This window comes from Cetorhinus maximus, chromosome 17 (genome assembly GCF_964194155.1).
Source record: "Cetorhinus maximus chromosome 17, sCetMax3.hap1.1, whole genome shotgun sequence".
Taxonomy (NCBI): domain Eukaryota; kingdom Metazoa; phylum Chordata; class Chondrichthyes; order Lamniformes; family Cetorhinidae; genus Cetorhinus; species Cetorhinus maximus.
In genome coordinates, this window is record NC_135895.1 from 68,318,774 (window position 1) to 68,345,309 (window position 26,536).

Consider the following 26,536-nt stretch of genomic DNA (forward strand, 5'->3'; position numbering starts at 1 on the left):
GTTAACAGCTAGAAAGATAAGGTAATTAAAATGCTGGGCTTTAGAGATTGACAGAATGCTTCAAGAATGACACTTTAAAACATGCCCCATGCTTTTTTCTATTCGTTCATAGCATGTAGGCATCACTGGCTAGGCCAGAATTTAATGCCCATCCCTAATTGCCCTTGTTCAGAGGGCATTTAAGAGTTAACCACGTGTAGGCCAAACTAGGTGAGGACAGCAGATTTCTTTCCCTAAAGGACATTCGTGAACCAAATGGGTTTTTATGATAATCGGCAATGGTTTCATGGTCATCATTAGACTTTTAGTTCCAGATTTTTATTGCATTCAAATTTCACCATCTGCCAAGGTGGGATTCAAACCCAGGGTCCCCAGAGCATTACCCTGGGTCTCTGGAGTACCAGTCCAGTGACAATACCACTATGCCACCACCTCCCCATATGTTGTTTAATAAAGACAGAATAGAAAAGAGAGAGTGATCTGTAAAACAACAGGTAGGCTTACTTAGCTAAAGAACTGGGGGTGTTGTCTGCAATCTTGCAGTGCTGGCATTCCAGAGAGATTTTTTCGTTTTGGAACTTAGTGTTGAATTAGCTTAAAAGCATTCAATAAACCCTGAAAGGTTGTAAAACCCATTTACTTCATCAGATAAAAAAAAATTATAAATGAGGGATAATTAACTTAAAAGTCAGTTCGAGGACATCCCAGAGCAGGCTATGTCATCATCGAGATGGGTGAAGCTTAGGAAGTTTCTCTGTTTTCAATTTATTTGAGTGTTTGCTGAGAGCGTTTTTAGTTGCAGTTTGGACCTTGTGCAGTTTGCACCTAGCTGTGAGAATTAGCAAGAATAAATGACTGTTAGGTAGACCTGCACTGTAAGCAGAGTAAAACATTAACTTCACTGACCGTGTGGAATGAAAGTGAGGCCTAATCTTAGTTTGAATCTTGTGAGGGAACAGAAGCTGGAAGTTTGCCGAATTTGAAGTTAGTGGGAGAATCTACAGTGGGCCTCACAGTGTCTTATTGCAAAAGAAGGTAATCATCTGAATTAGCTTGGAAATATTGAAAAGTAACCAGAACAAGAGACTGAGGCATCCACAGTCAAGAAATGGTAAATGAAAGTTTTACCTCTGAGATTAGCTGGAGCTGAGGAGAATTAAAAATAGTTTCCAGAGGACTGTGGCTTACTTATGGGTGGTCCCTACAGAAGTAAATAATTTTAAGATTGATGTGTCTTGTAAGAGAATTCTCGGGGGAAGTAAGAAGTAAACCTGGGTGCATAATATACATAGTTATAAGTTATATTGTTAACTTATTTATATTTGCTTTGTTTAATTTGTTCTATGTAAAATAAAGCCTCTGTTTAGTTTTTTAAGAAGTGAAATCTTGTGGCATAGTTCTTTTGGTTAAAATAAGGTGTTTGGATATAATTTTAAATGTTAATGGTCCCGAACAATTGGGGAAAGGGAAAATGGAGTTGAGGTAGAAGATCAGCCATGCCCTAAATGAATGTTAGAGCAAGCTTGATGGGCTGGATTGGCCTCATCATGCTTCTATTTGTTATGTTATTTACATTCACAGATGACCCAAGTTGAAATCAGGAAGGTTCCAGGTTCCATCTTCAGTTTGTGATGAAGGAGCCCATTTCAGCCACAGTGATTGTAGAGGTGCTGCCAGTAGGTTAGGGCAGGCAAAAGCTGCTGGGGTTTCTGTTCCTGATCTCTTACCAAAGGCACATATGCATGGATATCAGGTGAGAACAGAATTGGGCTCAGCTGCAATTTGCTTGCTATTGTAATACCTGCTGACATTCAGTGGAAAGGTTCATACGTGAAAAATTGCCTATCCATTATAGGGAACCTATACAGTTTTCTTGTCTTACTATTGCCCAAGTGACAAAGGTGAAAATTATCCTAACATATTTAAGGGAGGAGAGAAAACTGTTAAGGATTTTAAAAAGAATTTTTCCCACAAAGTTTTTATCTGTTTTTTCATTGTATCGTGATACATGACGTATCAGAGTTGTGTGGGACAGCCTAGATGGAGCAAAGGAGCTTTACCTGTTCACTATGGTTTATATGTTTGCATGATTGTACAGATTAGATTCCCACTGAAAATAGTTCATGCATTGTCAATTAACCATTAATCATTTAAATGTATTATATAACTATGTAAATGATGAAAGAATATTAAAAGTCGGCATGACTTCAGAACGATGTGATTCACAACAGCATTTAAAAGGCATGCACCCGGCGAGCTGAACTTTGAAGGGGATCTTGGAGGTGAGCGCACACTAACGTTGTGTTGTGCTTGCGAGGGCCGACTTCAAGGAAGAGGCGCCACGCATTCAGGCGAGGACGCAGGCAAATCGCTTTTTGCCAGCTGGCTGCCCTGGTGCCAGGGCAAGGACTACACTGTGGGTGGGGAGAGGTGGGGTGGGCAAGGTAGCACGGTCTGATGGTAACGCACAAGCACATGCGGGTTGGGGGAGGGAAGCTTCCATGCATTAGGGAAACCTTGTATAAAGTGAGCATCCTTCCGCTGCTGAAACAGATCAGGCACAGCTACATTGACATGCTTGGAGTTGGGCCTCAAAGCTTATCTGCTCACTCAAGCAACGCAGAGGCTTGAAAGTGTCATCAAATGTTCCCTGGGGTGCAGACTGCAAATTAATGAACATTTTTGGGGGCTACAGAACAATTGGACGACTGGACAAGTTGCTCAATCCCCTTGCGAAAGCTGACCATGGAGCAGTCACTGGTGGAGGCGCGCACAGCCTCTTGCAATGTCTTCATTCAAGTTTAGATCAGTCTCCCCCATGGTTCAAGCTAATAGCTCAGCCTTGCATTGTGGGTTAGGAGAATGCCTGTGCTTGAGTTGATAACACAGCATGCAGTCCAGTGGATGAAGCTGCCGCCAATCAGTCAGGTAGAGTGGGGCGGTGGTGGGTGGGGTTTCGGGTAGCCATGCAGCGCACTAAACTCTGGCCATCCAAGTGGTGGCCAGCACTCTCCAGCATGCATTAAGGGGCCTTGAGATGGCCATGAAAGGTCCCTAGGAGACCAATGCTAACCACAAGTCTCTTTCTTTCATCCTGCAGGAGGAGTACATCAGGAGCATGGAGCCTAGTGACCTTGTTATATGCCTCATGGCTTACAGGGAGCGGAGACAAAGGAGAAGAGAATGATGGAGGTCTCTGGCTGGGCAGAGGGAGGAGCAGCACCCTCAAGAAGAAGGGGCGACTGAGGCTCCTGTGCACACTGCTGAAGAGCCACAGCAAGCTGTTGCAGGTCGGCGCCTAGCTAGACCCAGGGTCTACAGACGGCGCTTGTCATTCCTGCAGATGACCGAAAACCAGTGTCGCTGAAGACTGCACATATCCAGGGAACTGGTCGGTCACATATGCCACCTGCTGCAGGATTTGGTGTCATGGGGACTTGAAGGGCATCCACTGCCCATGGCCGAAGTGATCACGGCGCTAAATTTTTACGCCAGTGGCTCCTTCCAGGGCTCCACAGGTGACCTCGGCAGGATCTTGCAATCCTCCGCATACAAGTGCAGCCAGGAAGGCACGGATGCCATATTGACGAAAGTACACAACTTTGTGCATTTGGCTCAGGATCAGGCAAGACAAGAAGCAAAAGTACTTGAATTTGCACAGACCTCTGGTTTTCCACAGGTGCAGGGTGTCATTGACTTCACTCACATAGCGCTTAGACTCCATGGCAACAAGCAGTGCAGTATGTTCAGCTGGTCTGCAACCACAGCAACCGCATCCTGCAGATCTGCGCACGGTTCCCAGGAATATCCATGATTCCTACATTCTCAGTAGGTCTCAGATCCCTGATATCTTCAAAGAGGCTGCAGTGTTGGCTCTTTGGGGACAAGGGCTATCTGCAGAATATGTGGCAGATGATGCCCATGCAGCAGCCTCAGCGTGCAGCAGAGAGAGGGTACAACTAGGCTCATTCTGAAACTCGCACTTTGGTGGAGCAAACCATTGGGACATTGAAAATGAGATTCCAGTACCTGGACCAGTCTGGTGGAGCCCTACAATACAGTCCACGTAGGGTGTTACGCATCATGTCGCCTACTGCGCCCTTCACAACCTGGTGCTGCAACAAGAGAAGGAGTTGCCTAAGGAGGAGATGGAGGAGCTACAAGTTTCCTCTGATGAGGAGGACGTTGACGCGGATGAGGTTGGCAAGGTCCACAAAGGTGGGTATGATGGCAATGAGGCCACTGCGTTGTCCAGATGAGGCAGGCGTGCTTGGGAGGCCCTCATAGTCTCTAGATTCATGGAGGATGGTGACAACATGCAGTGAGGACACTCCATAGATCCTCACGTTGCTTCTGTGAGCATTTGACTCCTGCCTGGCTGATGGCAGCGCACATACCATCTGTGATAAGGCTCATGGAGACATAGCGGATGCCCATAGTCCCTACTTTCCAGGAGGATGATGACAACTTGTAGTGGGGACACTTCATAGATCCTCCCATAGCTTATTTGAATGTCTGACTCCTGTCTGGTTGATGGCACCTCGCTTGCGCTCTGTGAACAGGGTCATATCATGGAGATGCTATGGGGAAACTTTAATTTCTTCTGATCTTATGGCATCCTTCATGAGCTGAACCCTTCAGGACCACATTGTCACCAGGCACAGATGATGGTGAGATGGAGGGCCAGCTGCACATCAAAGGTGCTTTGAACATACAGAGAAAATGACTGCACTCTGTGCTGCTGGCCCAGTTCATTTTGGGAGTAATGATAATCCCCATTGAGATGCAGGCATGACTGATGTATCCATCAGTGTGCTGGGAAGGTTGCACAAAGCACAAGGAAAAAGCCCTGGACTGAGACACCTGCCTTTATCTTGTGCAGGAACCAAGGTTTCACATCTGAGTGACATGAATACTGCTGCTTATAACAAGAAGCCATAGACAAGGTGACATTGTTGGGAGTTTATTTACAATTGTCAACATTATGTACAAGTGATTAACGCCCATGCCCACGCAACAAAACTACATTTTCTTAACCTCCCTAACCCTGGTGCTATGTCTTTGTGCTCCCCTGACAACCACAACGGAAGTGGAGGCAGCCTGGTGACTGCTAAGCCCTGTCTGTGATGACCTTGGCATGCATCCTGTGGAGAGCAGAGACCTGGATGGCCCCGGCCTGCTTTCGGGATCCTGCTGTGTGGCAGTGGCACCCTCATCAGCCTGTGGAGCTGGAGCTGCTGGGGTCACAGGACAATGGGATTTGGTTGAGCCAGACACTTCCGGAGTCACCTGAGTAGCTGGCCCCTGGATGTGCACTTGCTGATCCTCCTCCCTATGGGTGCTCCTCAGCCTGATCTCCTCCATTGTGCCGTGCAATCTGAGTAGTGCAGCGAACGAACATCCCTGATGTTCCCAAGTTTGTCTTTGCTGCTGCAACAACCGAGGTATGATCGAGTCAAGGGGCTCCTCATCTGACTCAGACTCAGCAGATTTCTGGCCTCCAGCAGCCCCCCTAGTGCTGGAAACCTGGGAAGTCCCTACCATCGCCTGCTGTGGATCAGACAGTGCAATGTGCTCACCAGATTGTGACCCCAAGGCTATTCTAGAACTAGGTCCCACCGAGGTGTGTGTCACTGCACTGGTGAAGGGTGTGGGTGAGCACTGTGATGGTCTTCAATTAGGGTGTCATCAAATGCATCTATTGAGGTGTCTTCGGGGCTTGAACTGAAAACCTGGCTCGTGGACCTCCTCGGCTGCTTCCCAGATGTACCTGCGAAAGCAAGGAGAGATAATTAGTGCATGTCAGGGGACTGCTCACAGCATGCTTGTCTGATGGATGTTGCACTGCTGGATATTCACATGGTTGAGCACCGCTGACCTCACTATCAGCACAGGAATGGTCCAGATCAGTGCTGGCCAGCTGGATGACTCTATTTTCAAAGTCTGTGAGGACCTTGATGTCAGGCATTCCTCCACCTGTCTGCGACCTCTCCCTTTTGTTGTGTGCCAGCTTGTACTGCATGAATACAGATGGAGAGAGTACAAGCAGGACGCCTGCCAGTTCAGATGATAAGGATGCCTGGTATGTGTGGGCGGTGCCATGGATGGGATGAAAACACGATCCGCAGGGCAGGTGAAGGTGTGTGTCAGGGAGAGAATAGTGATGTCCCTTGAACTGGCAGTGAGTGAGATCCCTGTGAATGCGTGATGTGCTTGTGAGTGTGTGAGTTCAGAGTGATGAGAAGGTTGACTTAACCTGGCAGAATGGAGGAGATCATCCTCTTTCGGCACTGGGTGGCTGACCTCCTTCGCAGGGCGTTGGCGCTGACTACTGCTGCCACCACCTCCCATGCTGGATTTGTCACCTTGTGTGCTGGTCTTCGCCCAGAGCAGGGGTAGACGACTTCATGGTGGGCTTCCACAGCGTCCAGTAGGCACCCGAGGGAGGCATCGCTAAATTTGGGGCTGGCACGCTTCATTATTTTGGCAGCCATGACTTTCCAGCAACTTCTGATGCCTTCATGCAGTACAAGCTGGCACACAACAAAAGGGAGAGGTCACAGACAGGTGGAGGAATGCCTGACATCAAGGTCCTCACAGACTTTGAAAATAGAGTCATCCAGCTGGCCAGCACTGATCTGGACCACACTCTGTGCAGTGGTGTCCTTTGAATATGGCACCCAGATTACTGAAGGCCTGAGGTCACGGCCTGGTGGCAAATCCGAGCCCACCCGCCAATGACCCGTTGTGTTTCCTGTGAATGCATAATTAATGAGGCAGATGCTCCAAGAATAGGATGATACGGCACAAAAAGCTGCCATTTCAGCTGGCAGGTAAAACAATCTTTTTCCCACCCGCTGCTGCACAGTGCAAATCTGAGACAATTCCTCTTTAAGTCTGTCTGTTTGCAATCCTGGTGTCACATTTGATCCTGAGATGAACTTCTGGCATCATATTCGCAGCATCACTAAGACTATCTATTTCCACCATCGTAACATCACCCGACTTCACCCTGGTCTCAGCTCATCTGCTGCTGAAACTCTCGTTCATGCTTTTGTTACCTCCAGTCTTGACTATTCCAAGGAACTCCTGGCTAATCTCCCCCATTCCAGCCTCTGAAAACATAAGGTCATCCAAAAATCTGATACCCAAGTCTTGGCTTGCATCCAAGTCCGGTTCCTTATACACTCCTGTGCTCATTGGCCAACATTGGCACCCAGCCAAGCAATGTCTTGATTTTAACATTCCCATTCTTGTTTTCAAATCCATCATGGCCTCTCCCCTATCTCTGTAACCTTTTCCAGCCCTGCAACTCTCCTGAGATATCTGCACTCCTCCCATTCTGGCCCCCTGAGCATCCTCAATTTTAATCATTCTATAATTGGTGGATACGCCTTCAGTTGCTGAGACCCTAAGCTCTGGAGTACCTTCACTTCACCTCCCTGCCTCTCTACCTCTTTCAGATACTCCTTAAAAACTACCTCCTTGACCAGACATTTGGTCATCTGACTGAATATCTCCTTATGTCAAGGGTTCCCAAAATGTGGGCCACGACCCCCAGTGGGTTCATGGGGCGAACAATTGGGGCCCAGAGCTCCAAGGCACTGGTGGATGTGGAGCAGAGGCTCAAATTTGCCAGCCCTGAGATTGGCTGTGAGGCTCCTTTAAATGTGCGTGATTTTTTTTGCCTGTGGGCATGGCCTAATCCAATGAGCTCTGAAGCCCGATTGCTGACACCAACAGAGCCTGCAAAATGTTAGGTGTCCTAATTTGCTTTTTATGTCTGTATCTCTGCTCTTTAAACCCCAACCCTGCTCAGCAACCCTTCTCCCCCACTCCCTCAGTTTTCACTTTGGGGTTGCACCAAGTGTGAAGCATTAAAATAGGGTCACAGCAGAAAAAAGTTTAGGAAGCAGTGCCTCATGTTGCTCGGTGTCAAATTTTGTTTTATAGTATTCCTGTGGAACACCTTGGGATGTTTTATTATGTTAAAGGAGCTATATAAACATGTTGCAATCCTGTCTAAAAGCCCTAGTGTGAAAAAGGCAGGAAACAATAAAAATTCAGTGGTCCTTTCAGGATTGTACTGTGCTCTGGTGTAGATTTCTGCCTTTAAAACAAATATTCACATTTATGTTGGTTTTAAAATTTTAATGTCACCATATTAAAACCATATAACCATTGTATCAGCTTTACAGAAGATCAAGGGGACTACTGGGATCAAACTTTGAGTAGAGCTGTAACTGAGGTAGAAATTTATTTAATAATGTTTAGCAGTTGCAAAGCACCATTCATAGTTAGCTAACAGACTTTACCAAGCCATTGTGAAACTGTTGTAACATTTTAAGTATTTCCGTTTCTTTTATTCACGTGCTCGCTTTTTTTTAACCCTTCTCAGATTTTATGATATTCAAGACGGAACAATACCAGGCCCTGTAGGCCAACGTTTCAAAAGAACATTGGAAAAATACAGAAACAAACGTGTGGAGCTGATAGAGTACCAAAGCAATATAAGAGAGGATCCATCAGCAGCTGAAGCAGTGGAGTGTTGGAAAAAATATTATGAAATCCTAATGATTTGCGGACTGTTAAAAATCTGGGAAGATTTGCGTCTTAGGTAATAGCATCAAAATGGATCCTCATTGTGTAAAATTTAATGCTAAATTATATCATGCTGAAGATTTATCTCCCATCACACATTTAATTTTTCTTCCATTCCTTAGGCCTTTCCTTACTGGGCACATTTAATTCCCAGAATGGATTAAAATCAATGTTCTTATTTCAATCCTGTGACAATTTTATTCTTGAATTGGTCACTTGTAAATATCTGACAGCTGCTTGGGAAACCCTACAGTTTTATCTTTCATTCTTGATTGAAATTAACCGCTTCCTGACAGCACAACAAGATTGGAAACTCACCATGTGGGAAATTGGAAGCATCAACTTCATTCTTCAATTTTAATATATTTCCCTACAATAATTTACCTTATTTACCAAAGTGGGCACTTCACTCACTTTGAAATATGAGTTTGCACACATTAACCTGGAACTGGAAATTTAAATGATGGATATAGGCAATACCTACTTTAAATTTTTCCAAACCTTTACTTTTAATATAGCACTAATTTAGCTGTTATATTTTGAAAACATTCTAAAAACATACCATGATAGACCATGAATGTATCTTTACACCAGTTGTATAGTTAATTTTAATCTGTTCTGAACATGTGCAATAAATCTTTAATTGTCATCCTATTAATAACCCCTAAAGTAATCTGTTGGGGGCTGGTTAGCTCAATTGGCTATATAGCTAGTGTGTGGTTCATAATAACAAGAGGCAGGATTTCCCAGTCGAGGTGCGGGGGGCAGAACTCCCAACGTCACCCTGCGACATTTCAATTTTCAGTTCGGTGGGGGCACAGCTGAATCAGCTGTGCACCTGCTGACCTGTTAATGGCCAATTGAGGCCATTTAACAAGTAATTGCAGTAGTTAAAGGACCTCCCTGTCTAACCTTAAGGTTGGCAGGCAGGCCGGAAGCACTGGCGGGCTTCAGAGAAAGCATGAAACCTCATCCACGGGCGGGGTGAGGTTTCATGTAGGTTTTTAAAAATTTAATAGAAGTTTAACTAAAAGTGATGGACATGTCCCAACTCATGTGACAGTGTCACATGAGGGGACATGTCAGGGAAATGTTATTTCTATACATTTACCATTTTTGAATTTGGCACCGATCTCCCTGAGGCAGCACTTAGCCTCAGGGAGATGAGGGCGTTCTGTTGCGTGCATGAGCGAAGGAGCGCACTCTCGGCTGAGGTGAGGGAATCCGCCCCCCCCAACCCACACACGGAGCACATAGCACTTTTTCCATTAGTAAAGGGGTCAATAACCAGGTGTATAAACCATAGATTTAAGGTAGGAGGTAGAAGGCTAAGAGGGTAGTTGAGAAATTTTTTCATCCAGAGGGTAGTGGCAGTCTGGAACTCACTGCCTGAAAGGGTGGTTGAGTCAGAAACTTTCATAACATTTAAGAAGTATTTAGATATTCACTTGGTTGCCAAAGTCTCCAGAGCTATGGGCCAAGTGCTGGAAAATGGGATTAGTGTAGTCAGATCTTTGTTGACCGGCGTGGACATGATGGGCCGAATGGCCTCCTGTGCTGTAGACGTCTATGAGCCTAAGAACAACACAGGATTATTTTTACTTAGTTCTGTTGAAGGGTCATGAGGACTCAAAACGTCAACTCTTTTCTTCTCCGCCGAAGCTGCCAGACCCGCTGAGTTTTTCCAGGTAATTCTGTTTTTGTGCAGGATTGATTCCTGTTTCGGCTAAGGTAGACCTGGGACCTGCCTCCTCGCCCTGCCCCTGACAGCGGAAGACAATGACTAACCTCCATTGATAAGCATCAAAAGGGAATAAGGCCTAAATTTTCACTCCCAGGTTGAAAGTCAGGACAATTCCTGACTCCATAAACCTGACCAAGGAAAGAATGCCTTGGATGGTTGGATTTTTGTTCCGGGGTGGCATGGTGAAATAGGAGTAGGAGTTTGGAGGCAGCCACCTGGGTTGCCAGGTGCAGAGGCAGGCTATGGAAAAGGCCCGACGCAGTGCTCTAGCATTATGAAAACAAGAATAAAACAAAAGAACAGCCCTCACCCCCCCCCCGACCCCTCAACACACTCCCCATGCCATCTCATGCCCCCTACTTAACCCCAGCCCCTCATACCCTCCATGCCAACCTATGCCTTTTTACCCACCCCATTGACCCCCTCATACTCTCCATACCAGCCTATACCCCTCTACCGACTCCCACGACCCTTGATAGCCCCTATGCAAACTTAGTGCCAACTCATGCCATCTCATGCTCCCCACCCACTACCCTTTACCCTTACATCCACCATACTAACTCACCCAGTATCCACCATGGGCAGACCCATGCTGAGATTAAATAAAGTTCTTAAGTGTCTAATGAATTCGCTATTTAAAAAAAACACTCTCATTGATAAAAACCCATTCACTACATTTAACTTTCTTTAATCCCTTATAAAAACAAGCATTTGTATTCATATTCCCCACTTCAAAGACTTTATAACCACTTTGAGCTGTCAACCAAACTGTGAATTGACAGGTACCCCACTGTGATAATGATAGATTGTGAAATCAATCATGAAGTACTAATCCTATAATGACAACGCTCAGGTTTATGTCAACAGACAGAGTGAAATAGCAAACACATTTTCTTTTAAGCTGCAGTTTTTCTCAAATACTTAAAAGGACAGGAGATTTAAATGCCTTGATGTTTGACAGCTCCTTTTGACAGTTCCAATGAGCTTGATAGTTCCAATGAGTTTATGCACTTTTTATGATCATTCATGTTTATTTTTAACAATCCCAAAGGGCACCTGACCTCTCCCAAAGGGCACCTGACTTCTCCCAAAGGTGTCCTTTGACCATATCCAAAAGGGTATTTTACCTCTCCAAAAGGGTATCCTACCTCTCCAAGCATTAGATGTGACCAAAGTCAGCTGCACTTTTAACATGTACAGCTGCTTATGTGAAACATAGATGTGCAAACCACATCTCCCCCAACCTTTGCAAATATGATGGGGGCTGGTGGTGGGACTGGGACTTCCGGATTCGGGCCTCCGGCACCATTTTCACTATGATGGAGAGCCTCACTGCATCAAAATTCAGGCCTAAGACAAGGTCTTAAGGCAGAGCACGCAAGAATGAATGAATGAATGAACAAAAGAAATCTTCTGTTACAGTTAGTGGATGCCGCACTGCTACCCACCCCCAACTGCCCATCCTTGTCCAAAACAGGAAACAACTTGTAGAATATAAATATTTTTGATTAACTTGAAAAAGGAGATCCCATGAATTCTTTTGGTGCAGTTTTGCACTTGGGCCTTTCCTGCCTTCTGCTGACAGGCTATGCTTGTTCCATGTGAATTGTAAAATACTATTGCCTTAAAACCTTTAATTACATATCATAACATCAGAGGTCACAGGACTATGGCAAGCCACAGGTATTTATTTATACACCCCCATTTCATAAAAAATTTAAAAATTTGCATGCACTATCACTTGTAAGTTACTCTACATATATAGTCCATAAGGAAAATTATCAAATGTGACTAAAGCTGTTTGTTCTTTCTAGTTTGTTCAAATTTCGTCTGCCCCTACACACATAGGGCGGTAATTCACGGAGGTGAGGGGGGTCTCCCGCTGGCTGGAGTCTCCCGCTGGCTGGAGAGCTGGCAAGAACTCCACATTGCCTCTTAGGGAAGACCGCTAAGGCACTCAGGCGCTTAACTGGACGGCGGGGTTTCCTTGGGATTAAGATCCCTGGGTGAGTGACCCGCCTGCCAAGAGTGCTGACCAATCAGAGGCCGACAGCTCTATTGAACGACCACAGGTGAGTGATGGCAGGTGGGGGTCAGGTGGGAGGGGTGATTGGTAGCAAGGGCAGGGTGGCTCACAGCAGTCCCCCTCACCCCCTTTCCCTATGCTAGGTCCCTCAATCAGGCACTGAGTGCCTTGGAACGAGGGAACCCCACACCTCCGAGCAACACATTAGCAGCCCCACACAGGTTTGCTTGTCATGCTCCCCACATGGTGAGTCCACTGCTAATACCAATAGTGGATGGTGGCCATTAATTGCCCACCTAATGACCTCAGTTGGCATCGAGATGGGAAGGCTTTCCTTGCCATGGACTTAATCGGGGTGGAGGTGGGAAGACGGTGGGGTCCCCACCTGCTGCCCTACCACATGATTAAATGCCCCCATTGCTACCAAACTCGTTAAGGGAGGAGGCATTAACTTCTGCCCATGGACTTTAAAGCATTCAGATCTTTTTTATGATATGCGTGCAAGCTGTTCTTGGCTGTTCCTCTGGTGTTTGCTTGTTCCTGGGGTGACGTTGTTTCTCTGGGGAATGCTGTTGCCATGGCATGTGTTCCTGCTGCGGTAATTGTTGCTGCTTGACCTGTTCCATTTGTTGGGGAACAGTTGTCCACTGGAACTAATGGTTGTTCAGTTCATTGCTTAGTTGGTGAAATATCTGCCTCATCGTCTGTCTGCTGTGAAGGAGCAGCTTCTCCGGTTGAGCATAAATGGCTACGGTTGCGATGATAGATCTGGTTGTTCGTTTTCACTGTGTGCAACTGAGGTGACAACTTCTTTATACTGGTCCCAAGTTGCCAATTGGGCTGACTTTTGTTGAGTGAGTTGAACATTTGCACTGTGACCAACTCTCCAGCTGCCAGTTCTGATGATTTGGCACACTGAAATTTATCAAACTGTCACTCATTCCTGTTACTACTTCTGGCTTCAATAGACCTTTAGCTATTGGAGGAGTAGTTTGGGTGTGGGGTGACATTAGTTACTGACTGGACTATTTTCCAATCCTTCTCCACTCAAATAAGATTGCCTTGTACACAGTTGTGCTGAATCTAATCGATTTTTATATGATCCCTTTGGCTTTCACTGCCGCCTGTAGCTATTTGACTAGAGATAATGTGAAGATGGTGTATAGTGCTAAATTTCCCAATCTTTCATGAAGTGTCTGAATTCTTCACTTGTGAATTGAGGATCATTGTCGCTCATCACAAATGTCGAGAATGCCATGATAACTGAAGTGTGCTTTCAGGCATTCTACAATCTCACTGGTAGCTGTTAACGTGAGCTGGTCTAACTACTAGTAGCCTGAATAGTAGTCGACTGTGACGAGATAATCAGTTCCAGTGAGTGTGAAAGGTCTACTCTAAGCTTCATCCATGGTTTGTCTGCGGTGTCATGAGCCATGAGCAGCTCTTTAACTGGACTTCACTGAGCTGTACAAAATTTTGAGGGATCTGGATAAAGTGGATAGGGAGGATCTATTTATCTTAGCAGAGAGGTCAGTGACTCAGTGACATAGAATTAAAGTAGAAGTAGGAGGGGAGATAAGGAAAAATGTTTTCATCCAGAAGGTGGTAGGAGTCTGGAACTCACTGCCTGACAAGGTTGGTGGAGGTAGAATACCTCCTCATTTAAAAGGTGGCCGGATGTTCACCTGAAGTGCCGTAACCTGCTGGGCTACGGACCAATGCTGGGAAGTGTGGATTAGGCTGGGTGGCTCAATTTTTCAGCCAGCACAGACATGATGGGCCAAGTGGCCTCCTTCTGTGCCGTAAACCTTCCATGATTGTTTTTCCATGTTCATTACAAGCACTGCACTGGCTGATGTGGTCCTTAATCTCATTGCTCATGTTTGGCCAGGCAAGCACTTCTCTTACCTTCCTCAGCCTAGATTTAATTCTTTGATGCTTGTATGAAACACTTTAGCATCTCTTCTCTCATCTCTTTAGGGATAATGACCTTAGTTCCTTTGTACACAATATCATCTCGGGTGATCACATCATCTCTGCACGCCCAATACTCTCTCATAGCAACAGATGTGTCCTTGATGATTTCAGGACATCATTTCATCGCAACTTTCTGTAGCACTTGAAAAGTTGCATCTCGTGTAGTTTGCTTGATCTGAGCAAGACGGTTGTCTGTTAGATTCAATGTCTCTGCTGGGTTGATGACTTCTGGAGCATGTTGTGCTGTTTCTTCTCGTTGAATCTGGAAGATTTCACACTCTATACAAGCATCGTCAATTTCCTTCAAAGGGAATGCAGCACTCGACAGTGTGTCAGCAATGTATATCTTCTTCCCTTGCCTATACTTCACTTCCAAATGATATTTCTGCAGATAAAGTGGTAGGTGGGTAGATTGACAGCTGGGTATAGTGGCAAATCATAGGATGACAGCTGTGTGAGGTGGTAGCTAGGTAGGGTGGAAGCTGGGCAGGGTGACTTGTTGGGTGAGGCGATAGGTGGGTCGGGAAATGTTGGATTGGGAGTGTTTGGCAGGTCGGGGGCTAGTCAGGTCTGGTCGGGGGTGTAGGAGGAGGAACCGGGTGGTGGGGGCTAGTCAGGTTGGATCATCAGGGGAAGTTGGGAGTTCAGGTGTGATAATTGGGATGGGGGAGTTGGCTGGGGGGGGCAGTTGTATAGGTACTCGGGGGTTGGAGTGGATTTTTCTGCCTAACATTTTCTGGGTAACTATTCAGCTAAGTACGTCAGAACTGTCCGAAGTCTCCGACTCTAACTCAAAGTCAAAGACATTTTTAGAGGGTCCCGGGGAGCAGGGGAATTGCCCATCAGAAGTTCAAACTTCATGGGTAATTCCCACAAAGTGATTGCGTCAGGGCTTCTGACAACCCAGAGACCAGAAGGTCTGGGCCCTTGTCTTTTAGGCTGGATTTGAGGGCAGCTGGAATCTCGTTGGAAGGTGTTGAATTATTCTCACACTCTCATCTACGTCAAGATGATGTTCACCAGGAAAACATCCAAGACCTTTGAAAACAACTTTGTAATTTGTCAGGATCTGTTCAGCAGTCTATGGTTTGGTGTCATATGAAAAATCTCTTCTGGTATGTGGAGGGTCACCAGTCCAAGCTTTTGACTTGTTTCAGCTGAGAGAGATTTTGCTTGCTGTCTACAATCTGGAACCGCAGACATTCTTTCTTCCCACTGTGTTACACTCTCAGCTTAGTTTGCCCTCTTGGGGTGAGCATCTTTCCATCATAGAGCCTCAACTTTACCTTGACTTGATTTTCAGGTCACCATCTTAAGCAACTTCACACAAGTCTGCAAAGTGTACGATGTTGCACATAGCACCAATGTCTGTCTGGCACTTCATATTCGCTTGATGCTCTCCTTCTGCAATCATCATTCCAACAGTAACAAACTATTTTTTACCTTGCCACTTGACAATGCCAACCTGTTCTTGGGTGTAGAGTGATTTGTCAGAACCATCGTCCAGCATGTCTCCAGCAACCATCTTTATAGGCTTGCTTTTCATCTTTTTAACAAAACACTTGTGTACAAAGTGGCTCAACTTTTTGCCGTTAGAACACTGCTTCCTTTTATTTCTTTTGTATTTACATCCAGTGTTCCAGCCTTCCTGTATATTGTCCTTTCTTTTCTTCATTGACTTGTGCTTGGAAGGCTCGAACTGCTTCTCAGCATAGTGCAAAGTCATCAGTTCTCCCATTAATACTCTTCAGTTGATGATTAGCCACCTCAAGGTTTCTGCGCATGTCAAGAGAATTCTTGAGAGTAAGTTTCTCTTATTTCAGCAGAAGTGATTTCTCAGCAGGATCTGTTAGTCCTAAGATAATTCTATCTCTAATGAGATCATCCTTCAGTTGCTCAAACTCACAAGATTCAGCTAGATGTCTCAGTGCAGTCACATACTAATCAATATTCTCCCTTTCTTCGTAAGCACGAATGTTAAACACATAGTGTTCATAAATTATATTTGAGAGTTCAAAGTGGGTATTCAAGACCTCCAAAATTTCACACATTTTGCTTTTCTGCTCTTCTGAGATCTAGGGTGCAATACTGCTTGTAACATTCCTTTCCCATCACTGATAACAGAGTTGCTAGGCTTATTTATTTAGCTTTCTTGTTCAACTCTCTGACAATCTCATAATTTTGTCACTGAGACCGGAATTGCTAATTCCCTCTCAAATCTCTATTCATCTCCACAGGAGCAAGTCCTGGAATATTTGAATCCAGCTTTCAACGTCCTGTACAAAATTGAAGACTGAAGTTTAATTATTCTTTGCTGGTTTTCATAGCTCCTGGCTCTCTTATAGCTATCAAAATCCACTCAATCCCAGCTGCACACTTCCAACACCATGGGCAGAATTTTGCCCTCGGATGGCGTGCGGGCCCCACCGGCTCGGCAGCGGGCGGACAGCCGACCCCCGTCACTGAAACGGGGCCCATTGCCATTTTGAGTGGGCGGGCCAATTAAGGCCCGCCCAGCGGCCCACCCGAGAGGAAGCAATATGCACTTCCTGTGCGGGGGGTGGAGGGATTCCCCATCTGTCAAAGTGCGCTGTTTCGCACATGCGCGCGAAAGCGCGCACTGCTCCCTGAGGCAAAGTCCTGTCTCAGGGAGATTCGTGACAGGTAAGTAAAGTCTAAAAATAGATAAATATTGAAATTGTTAACATGTCCCCCTCATGTGACAATGTCACACGAGATGGGACATGTTAATAATAAACACACAAAGTTTATTAACTGTTTAAAAAACGGACATGAAACTTCATCCCGCCAGTGGATGAAGTTTCATGAATAATCAGAAGCCCGCTGGGGCTCCTGGCCTGCCCGCCAGCCTTAAGCTTGGACGGGCAGGTCTTTAATTATCTTAATGAGCCTGTCAATGGCCTCAATTGGCCATTGACAGGTCGGCGGGTGGACAGCTGATTTCGCTGTCCGCTCGCCTTCCTAAAAATTTAAAGGGACCGGGATGACGTCGGGGATTCCTCCCCACATCATCCCGCGTCGTTTTCCCCTCGGCGAGGGGGCCCCGCCCCTAAATCGCCAAGGGGAAAATCCTGCCCCCTGTTCCATGTGGTGTGTGACTACTGCCCTAAAACCTTTATTTACCTATCATGACATCAGAGGTCACATGACTGTGGCAAGCCACAGTGCTCAAAGGTATTTATCCAAATAGTGCTCTTCAATCTCTTCTATAGCTGTGTGTATTATTATTACCTGTTTTAGAAATTGTGAGGACAGTGGTGTAATTTATTGATTTTCAGTGTTATATTCACCTGTGTCAGTAGTTGTTTTCCAAAAGCAGTAATTCTGTTTTGCTTTGGAGGCTCAGCTCATTGTTTCCTACATTACACAATATCTACTCTTCAAAAGTACTTCATCAGCTGTAAGGTGCTTTGAGACATCCAGTGGTCGTGAAAAGCGCTACATAAATACAAGTCTTTTTTTCCATTTTAAGAGTTTGGTTTGATTTTTGTACTTCCTGAATCCTACTCTACAGTGTTATTAAAACAACTAGTGAAATGTGTTGATATGAAAGCTAGTGTGTCATCTATTTTGTGGTTTTAAGAGCTTCCACAGCATGATTTATTTTCCTTCTTGAAGATAATTACAATTGTTGCGTTCCTGAAAGCGGGTGGGCTGGGCTGGGTGATCTTTTTCCTCCCAAATCCCTCGGATGAGTGCATGAAGTCTTGATGTGAGATAAAGCCCGCCAGCTTTGAAGACCTTAGCTGGAATACCATCAGGGTCACAGGTTTTGCTGTTTTCCATCCGTTTGATTGCTTGTTGCAGCTCTCCCATCGGTGGTGGTACACCCATGGATTCTACCGCAGAGTACTGGGGAATAGCCTGGAGAGTATCAGCTGCCACTCTGGATTCACGGTTGAAGAGTTGTTCAAATTGTTCTTACCAGTGTTGACGGTTGACATTGTCATCCCTAAGAAGAGAAACACCATCCTGTGAGCAAAGGGTATTTTGTTTATTTGATCTTGGTCTATAGATGGCCTTGGTGGCTCCAAAAAAGCTTTGCATGTCATAATGGTCAGCACATTGTTGGATCTGTCAGGCTTTCTCCTCCCACCACTTGTTCTTAATCTCCCAGATTTGCCTTTGGGCGTCAGCCTTTAGCTGCGTCTTTAATTTGGGACCTTGGGTTGTTCTGCCAGGCATTGAAGGCTGCTCGTTTTTGTTTTAAGAGGTCACATATTTCAGCATCATTTTGGTTGAGCCAGTCCTGGCGATGACACTGCACAAACCTAATGGTTTGGGCACAGGAGTCTAGTACAGCTGACTTTATTTGATCCCACTCTCCTGGAATTGAGTTGGATTTGTGAAAGTTTTCCAGGTTGATCGTGAGCGGAACTTGGAATTCTCCTCGTTGGTCGGGCTGCTTTATGGCGGAGACATTGATCTTCCTCCTCCTGGACTTTTGGGTCTTGCAATGTCTTGTTGCGAGGTGCATATTCATCACCAATCGAACAAGTCTATGATCTGTCCAGCAGCATCAGTCCTCTGTATGGATAGAGTGATGTAGACATCACTTAGATCCTTATCTCGAACAATGGCATGATTCCAAAGCTTTGATCTAGGATGCCTCCATGTGGTTTTGTGTTTGTGGAAACTATTGAGGTGTTTCCCTTTCATCCATTGCAGGAAAATCCTGACACACATTCTCCTGAATCACCTACTTCCTGTGGCTGAGGAAATCCTCCCAGAGACACAGTATGGCTTTAGACCTACCAGAGGAACCTCTGACATGGTCTGTGTTGCCAAATAAATCCAAGAAAGATGGTGAGAACAGCTCCATGAACTCTTCATTGCATTCATCACCCTGACCAAAGCAATTGACTTAGTAAATTGCGAGGCTATGTGGATTGTGCTCCAAAGATTTGGATGTCCAAAGAACCTTCATCACAACCATGCAAATGCTTCATGATGATATGACTGCAACTGTCTCTAGTAGTCTGAAATAGAAGCCTTCAAAATCCGGACCGGGATCAAGCAAGGCTGTGTGATAGCCCCCATACTATTTACAATCTACCTGACAATGGCTACTCTCCTTATAAAAAATCAACTGCCCTCTGATGTCAATCTTAAATATTGCCTAGACCAAAAACTCTTGAAGCTCAGTCACCTCTGTGCCAAAACTAAACTGAGCACCATAGAAATACATCATTTACAGTTTGTGGATGACTGCAATGCCTTTGCCCACTCTGCACCAGATTTGCAGGCCACTCTCGATCTCTTCAATTGTGTGTACAAGAAACTCAGCCTGTCCTTAGATGTTGCCAAAACAAAATTCATATATCAACCCACACCTGGTTAGCTAAATATTGAAGGAGAGTCTCTGGAATATGTTAAGCACTTCCCATATCCTGGCAGCTACCTCTCTCAAAAGGCCACCGTTGACGAGGAGATCCAACACCGGATCAGCTGCTCCAGCTCAACCTTCTACAACTATGGCAGCGAGTGTTTGACAACAAAGATCTCCACAAGTCAACAAAAGTGCTAGTGTGTAGCGCAGTTGTTGTCACCACAGTCCAGCACTGCAATGAGAACTGGAATGTGTATCAGCGACACATAAGAGCACTAAAGAAATTCCATCAGCAATGCTTCCTCTGGATTCAATGGGAGGACCCTCGAATAAACACTAGTGTCCTCCTTGAAGCCAGCTCCACAAGCATTCAGGCAAAACTGCTAAAACAGCTTTGATGGACTGAGCACTGTCTGGATGACCAAAAGCATCTCTCCCAGGTCCTGTTTTCTTAACTCTCAAATGGCCAATATTCCATGGAGGACAAAAAAAATGCTTCAAAAACATTCTGAAGCTCTCCTTGAAGCACGGCAACATTGACATTAATGGTTGGGAAGAGCATGCTACCAGTCATTCAAAATGGCGACAACTTATCCATCAAGCAGCATCACACTTGGAGTCACAATGTCTCAGTGATTAGACAGAGTGGCGTCAAAGAAGGAAAGAAAGTGAAGCAAATTCTGCACTCCAGATCCCACTACCTCATGGGACATCCTGCCACATGTACCCAAAGATCTGTGGGTGGAGAATCGACCTGTTTAGTCACATGAAAACCTATGGCAGAAATTCATGATCCTGAGTAGACATCATGCCACAATTGAGGGACAGATGGTGACGAGTTTTAAGAGTGATGTTAGATTCTAAATTTGGTTGTTTACTATATATAAGGAGATCTTTACTTTTAACTGCTTTTAAGCATTTTTCTGCTCTTGCTGCTTTCAGTAAATTCAACATTATACTGTTTGCAGCATAATTGGTTTTGGCATCCTGGTTTTATGATTCTTTTGACAGTGCTAAGTGAGCTCACAAGACACTAACACCATTAAAGGGTTCACTGATGACTCATGGGCATTGTAAACCACTGACTTTGGGGCTAATCTACTGTACAAACATTACACAACTATAGTTGCTTCTTCCCAAGCATGAGTGACAAATCAAACATTAAAAACTGTTTTCTCTCATTTGTTTTCCATGTTCAGAGCTCGAATTTAGATATTTTTTCTCCCCATATGCAGCATTTTTTTATTTGGGATTAAAGATTGATTCTACAAGTAAATAGTTTTGAATATTGTGCGTAATGTAATATAAATTCAGATATTTATTGCAATTGTTTGGAGGCTTTTATTTTACTCTACTGGAGACTAGATTGTGAAATGAAAATTCCAGCTGTAAAATGGCTTTGTGAACAAGGAAACTCTTTTTAGCTTTTGGAATAGCAGTCAGCATTTTAAAATTGTTAATGTTAGTTTGCTAAGGCTGGTGATTACCATTTACTTTACTGTTTATAATGACGTTACAACAATACCAATTTAAAAGAAGTGCAAACCAGTTCTTGCATAAGGAAAACCTGTAAGTCAAACATTTCCATATTGCCTGCCTACAGCCCTTGTTGTATGCCATGCTTGTAAGGTCAAGAGCAAACCTCTCCACTCTTGCTTGTTTTTGGTTAGTTACTGCAACTGTTTCTCTTCTAGAAGATGGCCTCACAATAGTTGAAGCAGAATCTATAAATTCTTTTAAAAGTGATATTGATAATTACTTGAAAAAGAGGAATATCAAAAGGGTAGGGTGAAAAAGCAAGTGAGTGCAATTATTGTAGATGGCCTTTATAAAGAAAAATACTGGTATTAAAATACTACTATATAAAGGAAAATAACTGAGAGGCTGTTCCACAGAATCACACAGTACAGAAGAGGCCTTTTGGCCCATCGAGTCTGCACCAACACGTGAGAAACACCTGACCTACCTACCTAACCCCATTTACCAGCACTTGGCCCATAGCCTTGAATGTTATGACGTGCCAAGTGCTCATCCAGGTACTTTTTAAAGGATGTGAGGCAACCCACCTCCACCACCCTGCCAGGCAGTGCAGTCCAGACCGTCACCGCCCTCTGGGTAAAAGAGTTTTTCCTCACATCTCCCCTAAACCTCCTGCTCCTCACCTTGAACTTATATCCCCTTGTGACTGACCCTTCAACGAAGGGGAACAGCTGCTCCCTATCCACCCTGCCCATGCCCCTCATAATCTTGTACACCTCGATCAGGTCGCCCCTCAATCTTCTCTGCTCCAACGAAAACAACCCAAGTCTATCCAACTTCTCTACATAACTTAAATGTTTCATCCCAGGCAACATCCTGGTGAATCTCCTCTGCACCCCCTCCAGTGCAATCACATCCTTCTTATAATGTGGCGACCAGAACTGCACACAGTAGTCCAACTGTGGCCTCACCAAGGTTCTACACAACTCCAACATGACCTCCCTACTTTTGTAATCTATGCCTCAATTGATAAAGGCAAGTGTCCCATATGCCTTTTTCACCACCCCACTAACATGCCCCTCTGCCTTCAGAGATCTATGGACACACACGCCAAGGTCCCTTTGTTCCTCAGAACTTCCTAGTGTCATGCCATTCATTGAATACTTCCTTGTCAAATTACTCCTTCCAAAGTGTATCACCTCACACTTCAGGGTTAAATTCCATCAGCCACTTATCTGCCCATTTGACCATCCCATCTATATCTTCCTGTAGCCCAAGACACTCAACCTCACTATTAACCACCCGGCCAATATTTGTGTCAAACGCAAACTTACTAATCCTACCCCCCACATAGTCATCTATGTCGTTTATACAAATGACAAATAATAGGGGACCGAGCACAGATCCCTGTGGTACGCCACTGGACACTGGCTTCCAGTTGCTAAAGCATCGTTCTGTCATCACCCTCTGTCTCCTACAACTAAGCCAATTTTGAATCCACCTTATCAAATTACCCTGTATCCCATGTGCATTTGCCTTCTTTAAAAGTCTCCTTATCAAAGGCTTTGCTGAAATCCATATAAACTACATCAACTGCACTACCCTCATCTACACACCTGGTCACCTCCTCAAAAAATTCAATCAAATTTGTTAGACATGACCTCCCTCTGACAAAGCCATGCTGACTATCCCTGATCAAACCTTGCCCCTCCAAGTGGAGATAGATTCTCTCCTTCAGAATTTTATGCAATAGTTTCCCTACCACTGACGTGAGACTCACTGGCCTGTAGTTCCCTGGCTAATCTCTACAACCCTTCTTAAATAGCGGAACCACATTAGCTGTTCTCCAGTCCTCTGGCACCTCCCCCATGGCCAGAGAGGAATTAAAAATTTGGGTCAGAGCCCCTGCGATCGCCTCCCTTGTCTCCCTCAGTAGTCTGGGACACAAATCATCTGGACCTGGAGATTTGTTCACTTTTAAGCCTACCAACACCTCCAATACCTTGTCACTCCCTATATCAATTTGCTGAAGAACCTCGCAGCCTCTCTCCCCGAGTTCCATACCTTCATCCTCATTCTCTTGGGTGAAGACGGATGTGAAGTATTCATTCAACACTAGCGATGTCCTCTGGCTCCACCCATAGATTGCCCCGTTGGTCCCTTATGGGCCCTACTCTTTCCCTGGTTATCCTCTTCCCATTGAAATACTTATAGAATATCTTGGGATTTTCCCTACTTTTACCAGTCAGAGCTTTCTCATATCCCCTCTTTGCTCTCCTAATTGCTTTCTTAAGCTCCACCCTGCACTTTCTGTACTCCACTAATGCCTGCACTGATTTGCCTCCCTTGTACCTGCTAAATGCCTCTACCTGAATATCTCTGGTCATCCATGGTTCTCTGGGCTTGTTATTCCTTCCTATCACCCTAGCGGGAACATGGTGAGCCTGTCCCCTCCCCATTTCCTTTTTGAATACCCCTCACTGCTCCTCTGTAGATTTCCCCATAAGTAGCTGTTCCCAGCCTACCATGGCCAGATCCTGCCTTATTTGACTAAAATCCACTCTCCCCCAATCTAAAACACTTTGTTTCCCTGGCTGGAGAGTCTAGAATTGGGGGACATGGGATTGATCATTTAGATCTAAGATGAGAAGAAATTTCTGCGCTCAAAAGGTTGTAAATCTTTAGAATTCTCCATCTGAGAGGACTGTGATTGCTTAGTTGTTGAGTATATTTAACACTGTGATTGTTAGATTTTTAAACACTAAAGGAATCAAGGGATATTGGCTTAGGGCAGAAAAGTGGAGTTGATGTAGAAAATCAGGCAAGATTTCATTGAATGTCTCAAGGGGACACATGATCGACTCCTGCTGCTACGTCATATATTATTATTGGAGTCCTTAAACAATGACCTAGATGCATGGAAAGATCTGGTCCCTTCCTGAAATACAGTCCACAAAGAATTTTTTATGGTGTGCTGTACATTACAATACATAACGGTGCTCTGCAATGGGGACAACACATTGAGTCAGCTTTGAAGAGGGGCCTTTAGCATTATGAATGGGTGACACCAATGCCAAAAAGGATGACAAGGAAGTGGGAGGAGTTTGACAACAACTCATTGAAGAGAACTTCAGCTAAACAACCTGCTCTTCTGCAGTAACAGCCGTAGCCAGCATATGTTCCAGTTATTCCATCCTACAAGCAACAGCATCTGTAATATACCAATATTGATATTAATGTTGCACAAACACCAGCTACTACAGGCAAATTCTTTGCACCAATGTTCCCTCTAACTTGTGCGGCCAACCCAGAGGGTCCCAAGCAGGCCGAGCACAAGTCAGCCCCTTGAAGTTGCCGTACAAAAAAATTTAAAGGATATGCGCACTTAGGTGAATAGACTGTGCTAAAAAATATCAGGGGGAACTTTGCTCTGCACCAAAGATTAGAAACAGCATTGTGGTTTTATTGGATTAAAGGCTTACCAGCTTGCAGAAAGGCCTAGAAACTATAGCCAGATCCATCTGCTCCTGCTTACTTTGCTTAGTGAATCCCCAGTGCACTCCACTCTAACTCGCTGTCTATGTCATCTATTCTGATTATTGTATTGTCGCTTTCCTTGGTAAGAACAGATGATTGCACCATGAGGGAGAAATAGTTGTGAGGGCACCAGCAACTTTTAAGATGTGAGTATAAGCGGGAAGTGTAGTGCATTTTACCCTGTTAACTTCAGTTAGCAGGTTGCTAATTAAAAGATGGCAAATCAGGCACTGCTGCAGGTTATTAAGTAACTATAGAATCATTGAATCTTACAGCACAGAAAGAGGTATGATAAGTAGCAAGTGGGGAAGGGAAGTGTTGAAAATGCTGAGGCAAAGGTAAGAACATGGAGGGCTGTGCAGGTTGTAATAATGTGAAGTGAAGTATTACCTTGGCATTCAAATGAGCTCATCAATTTATTTTTGCTGGTCCTGAAGATAATGCTAATTACATTAACACGTGCTATCTTTTGTCATATCCATTTACCAATTTAGCTTAGTTACCTTTTTTAAAATTTATTCTTTCCTGGGATGTGCATGTCGCAGCCAAGGCCAATATTTGTTGCCCATCTCTAATTGTTATAAGCGTTTGTTCAGTAGTCTCACTAAGAGGTTTAGGGGCTTGTAAGGTTGAACAGTAGTGTTTATTGGTAACACATAACTATTTACATATGTATAGCCCAAACTAGGAGCTAACTTCATGCTGACTCCTACTCGAGTCCCTCCATAAGACTCTTGTCTACTGTGATGTGTCTCACTACATCATACTATGGGTTGTATTGTTCTCCAGTCCCATATTAACCCTTGGGGCAGAATTTTGCCCTTATCGGTCGGGCTTGGCAGGGGCGGGCAGGTGCGGCCGGGAAGCCTACCGCCGCCCGCGATCGGGGTCCAACCGCAATTTCACGCTGGCAGGCCAATTAAGGCCTGCTCAGCGTGAAACGCGGCTCATCACTGGCCGGGAAGGGCCAATTGGGAGTGGGGGCCTGTTGGCCACCAGGTCCAATGGCAAACCGGTGGCCTGTTTAAAAATGGCCCAGGCAGCCCCAGAAAGGTTGCCAGGGAAGACGTCTGCCTGCCATTGTAAAGATCGACTCGAGTGCGGCAGCAAAGCCAGGTGGGAGGGCAGGTTGGGTGGGCACTCGGCCCCCCGTTTTTCCGAAGAGTGCCGCCCTGCCCTCCTGGAGGAGGGGGCTGCAAGAAGGGGCACCCTTGTCGCCAGAGATGGGAGGGGGAGGCCACCACACCTTACAAAGAAGGCACGGGAGGAAGTGGCAGCCCAGGTGAGCAACTGCGATGTGGTGCGGCACACCTGGATGCAGTGCCGGAAGCGCTTCAGTGACCTGCTGCAATCAGGAAGGTTGAGTACTGTGTTAGCATGGGTCAAAGTGTTCAATTGTTTTGGGCTGGCCATCCCTCCGTGGAGCTCAGGGGTGCTAGAGTCTGAGTGCCAACCGTCAATCACACCGGCACTGGCTAACGGACTGAGCTCTGGCTGCTTTGACTGAGTGCCTTACGGCTCAAGGCCCGCGACCTGGATGTGCCCTGCAAGATGTTCCTCAGCTGGTGTTGGCCAGGCTGCAGTAGCGCTGCAGCCACAGAGTGGACTAATCAATGCTCCTCTGTCCTTTCAGGAGGACATCCCATAACAATATTGAGAGGTCGCGGACTGGTGGAGGACCCCCACACCCCCTCATCCTCTCCCGGTACGAGCAGGAGGCCTTGGAGCTCGAGAGGCTCCATGCACCCTGGTCAAGCGGCTGCGGTGAGGCTGTGGTATCAGGTGAAGGTAAGAGTGCAGTGCACTGAGGTGAGAATTTCAG

General features: G+C 45.3%; 1 protein-coding gene across 1 annotated transcript in view; it reads left to right on the plus strand.

Moving 5' to 3' along the window:
• The window catches only part of LOC144692680 (testicular spindle-associated protein SHCBP1L-like), a 104,628-nt gene that overhangs the window by 51,520 nt on the left and 26,572 nt on the right, over nt 1-26,536 (plus strand). The window contains exon 5 of the mRNA XM_078561774.1: nt 8,399-8,617. Within this exon, the coding sequence (XP_078417900.1) occupies nt 8,399-8,617 (219 nt within the window). The remainder of the gene's footprint in view (nt 1-8,398; nt 8,618-26,536) is intronic.